This window comes from Cyprinus carpio, chromosome A3, assembly GCF_018340385.1.
Source record: "Cyprinus carpio isolate SPL01 chromosome A3, ASM1834038v1, whole genome shotgun sequence".
Taxonomy (NCBI): domain Eukaryota; kingdom Metazoa; phylum Chordata; class Actinopteri; order Cypriniformes; family Cyprinidae; genus Cyprinus; species Cyprinus carpio.
The window spans coordinates 4,167,775-4,171,192 of NC_056574.1; the positions used below are offsets into that span (position 1 = coordinate 4,167,775).

At 43.0% G+C, this 3,418-nt stretch overlaps 1 protein-coding gene across 1 annotated transcript; it reads right to left on the bottom strand.

Moving 5' to 3' along the window:
* Positions 1–256: 256 nt before the first annotated feature.
* LOC109047650 (CD9 antigen-like) lies at positions 257–3,191 on the bottom strand. The gene is made up of 9 exons (XM_042716321.1): positions 3,027–3,191; positions 2,630–2,708; positions 2,063–2,165; positions 1,882–1,979; positions 1,652–1,726; positions 1,465–1,566; positions 1,259–1,348; positions 1,068–1,151; positions 257–982 (listed from the first exon to the last, which is right to left on the bottom strand). Exons 2-9 carry the CDS (start codon positions 2,687–2,689, stop codon positions 851–853), a joined length of 744 nt encoding a protein of 247 aa, XP_042572255.1. The 5' UTR covers positions 2,690–2,708; positions 3,027–3,191; the 3' UTR covers positions 257–850.
* Positions 3,192–3,418: the final 227 nt, after the last annotated feature.

The following is a 3,418-nucleotide window of genomic DNA, read 5'->3' on the forward strand; positions in this document are numbered from 1 at the left end:
CAAGTCCGCTCCGTTCTCAAAACTCTGGCAATTTGATAATACCTAGAATATCAAAATCAACTGCGGGCAGCAGATCCTTCTCCTATTTAGCACCTAAACTTTGGAATAACCTAACTAACATCACATAACCTACATAACATCACATGTTTCACGTGTCTAATGTCTGTCAATCACAGATGATTAGAAGTGAATGTTTGATCACTCCTCCTGACCTCTTACTGTCCAGCTCTGATGGAACACACTGGACCGTGACGGGTTTGTGGAAGTGTCTTTAATGTATTACAATAAAAAGCAAACATTTAGTATTTAATTGTACAACAAGACAATGGAATATTCAGGATGAGATTGTAACAGTGAGGTACAGCATAACAAAGTTGTGCAGAATTCAGAACTGAAGAAATGACTTTGTTGATTCACTACGATCTGTAACATTAATGTGGTAAAATCAAAGGTCTAAACAGCCCGTTTTTGAGTGATTCATGCTGATAAATGCAATGAAGCATTACACACTACAGCAGATCAGTTTCGATTTCTGTGAAATTCATTTGACTTTAATTTGACTTGAATTAGAATTCTGTATCCTGTTTGCAGCCTCAGTTTAGGTTGAAGAATTTGTTGGAATTTGAAGCCATTCAGTTCAGTTTTAGATGATGGATAACACACACACACACACACACACACACACACACACACTCACACAGGAGAGATTCCCTTGACCTTTGCCCAATGAAAGCATTTATCCATCCATCAGACAGACGAGTGAGGCTGAGACGGCCTTCAGTAGATGGGTGGAGATGAGTAGTGAGACGTCTTCAGACTCTTACAGAGAGAGATACAGATACACAGACGGTTATATCTGCTGGTCAGCTGGAGGAGGAAAGACAACTGACGGCGAGGAGGTGAGGAGCACGTATGAACGAGGAGACACATAATATGGTGAGACGTGTCTTCTGAGGACAAAGCTGCACACCAGCGCCAGCGTCTGAGGATGAACACACGCAGATGGTCAGAAGACACCCATGCAGTGCTGGAGTCCAGCATGTTTGGGTGTGTTCAGATGGACTCACCATGATTCCTGCCATCCCCAGAAACCCTCCCAACACCAGCGGCGCGTGCGAGGCGAAGACGTTCTTGATCACGCCGGGACAGCTCTACACACACACACACACAAACACACACACACACACGGATGAGCAACTGCACTCCTCAAAAATCACACAGGCAGAAATAAGAGCAAGACAAACAGGAAGGGACTCACAGAATACGTGAGCTTCTGCAGGACGTTGCCGTCTGGACAGGTGTCTCGCACAAACACTTCAATCGGTCCACCGATGCCACAGCAGTCAAACTGACACACAAACACACACACGCCTGTCAGACCACGTGTGTGTTTGCGTGTGTGAGAGAGAGAGGGTGTGTTTGTGTGTGTGTGTGTGTGTGTGTGTGTGTGTGTGTGTATCTTACAGCGTTGTGGAATAATTTGAGTGTGACTGCTTGACCGGGACTCCTGGTGTTTAGATACTGAGCGTAGATGGTGTTGTAGAAGTTCACCAACTCGTCTGCCACCTACAACACAACAAACACGCGACTGCCTTAAAACCAGCACTATTAGACAGACACCTGTGTGTGTGTGTGTGTGTGTGTGTTTTACCCGTCCACTCCACATGAAGGCCATCACACCAGCTGTGATTTCAATGATGATCAGAACAAACAGCAGGCCAGAAAACTGAACATCAGAAAAACAAAATGTTTACAGGTTTAGGAAAAAATATGAGCTCTGTGCTCTGAATCCTGAAGGAGTTTAACGGCTTTGCTTCAGTGTCAACACGTGTAATTCTGCTCTGTGAGTGAGTGTGAGGTGTTACTGATAATCTAACTCACCACACTAAGAGCCGATTTGCTGTGGCTACACGCGCCACAATCACCGATGATGGCCACCAGCAGCATCAGGACCCCAGTGACCACCAGCACCATCACACCTGAGGACAGACGGACACGTCCAGTCACGCTTCAACATCACGTATTTCATCATCTGTCAGTGAGAAACATCAGCAGAACAGACCGATGTTGAACTGTGTGGTTTTCAGATCGATGTCGAAGAATCCTCTGGTTTCAGCGCCGAACCGGAGCCACATTCCCAGAGCCACCAGACCGAACCCCACCAGCTGCAAGATACAGCACAGCCCTCAGAACAAGACCAGCTGCTCGCACTGAGCCCACACTAATATACTGCTCTGCCTTCACTGCACTTCATGCAAAACTAGCACTTCATTTCCATTTTTAGATGTGTTTAGTTTTGTTTTATTTGAATATTGACAAGACAGGATATTGCAACACAAAACCCTGAAATGTGTCAAAGATACACATACTCCAAGACAATCGTGTACCTAGTATAAAACAAGTTACTATACAGGTAGAATATATTTATTTATATATATATATATATATATATATATATATATATATATATATATATATATATATATATATATATATATATATATATATATATATATATACACACAGATGCACAGAAAAAGAAAAAAAACGTCTATGACATTTATAGCACGCTTTTATAAAAAGGAGACGGTGTTTAACCGACAGAAGAGTAAATCTTAGACATACTTACAGCGAACAGAATGTTAAACAGGATCAGGAAACATTTACACATCTGCGCGCACCCGTCCATCACGAGCTGATTTATTTCACTGCAACAAAACACTATGATCAACCCAATGTAATGACCAGCTCTTAATGGACTATCCGAACAACAGTAAAAATAACGACGAAGCTTTTGTGTGGCATGACATACAGCCAAGTACGGTGACCCATACTCAGAATTGGTGCTCTGCATTTAACCCATCCAAAGTGCACACACACCCGGAGTGTGGTTTTTAATACAAATAATGACGAAAATTTGATTATGTTTAAATCTCTCCTGTGTAAAGCATAGAATTTGAAAAGCATAACATTGTGAAGCATAACACTGAATTACCATTGTTTATGACGTATGTAAGTAAACTTGCCTTGTGCAGTAGTAGAGAGCTGAGCTGAGCTGTGATCGCTGTCCGCGGTCTGATGTTTCTGCTGCGCTGCGCGCGAGCGCTCATTGCTGCGGGGCGGAGCCCAAGAGTTTCTGTGCTGCAGAAACGAAACCATTACTGACCCTTGCTTCTGAAAAGTATGAGCCAATACCTGAGCGCAAACGTCTTCCCGAAAATACGTCAGTGCGGGCACCATTTTTCACTCATCTAGATTTCTGTTGGGCCATGTTTGATCAGATTAGATCAGATTATACAGTTATTTAGCTGTGATATGATCCTGTCACAACGTGCATTACTATTAAGGAAAGCATTCGAAGCGGACATGTACAATTCATGTAGAAAGGAAGAAACTCTGCCATGATCGGGATTTATGT

Excerpts from the sequence above, each read along its gene's own strand:
- LOC109047650 (XM_042716321.1), bottom strand. The coding sequence starts at position 2,689 with ATGGACGGGTGCGCGCAGATGTGTAAATGTTTCCTGATCCTGTTTAAC. Across the intron at positions 2,166-2,629 it reads TGTTTAACATTCTGTTCGCT|CTGGTGGGGTTCGGTCTGGT; the intron begins GTAAGTATGTCT and ends TGTATCTTGCAG. Across the intron at positions 1,727-1,881 it reads GCAAATCGGCTCTTAGTGTG|TTTTCTGGCCTGCTGTTTGT; the intron begins GTGAGTTAGATT and ends TCTGATGTTCAG.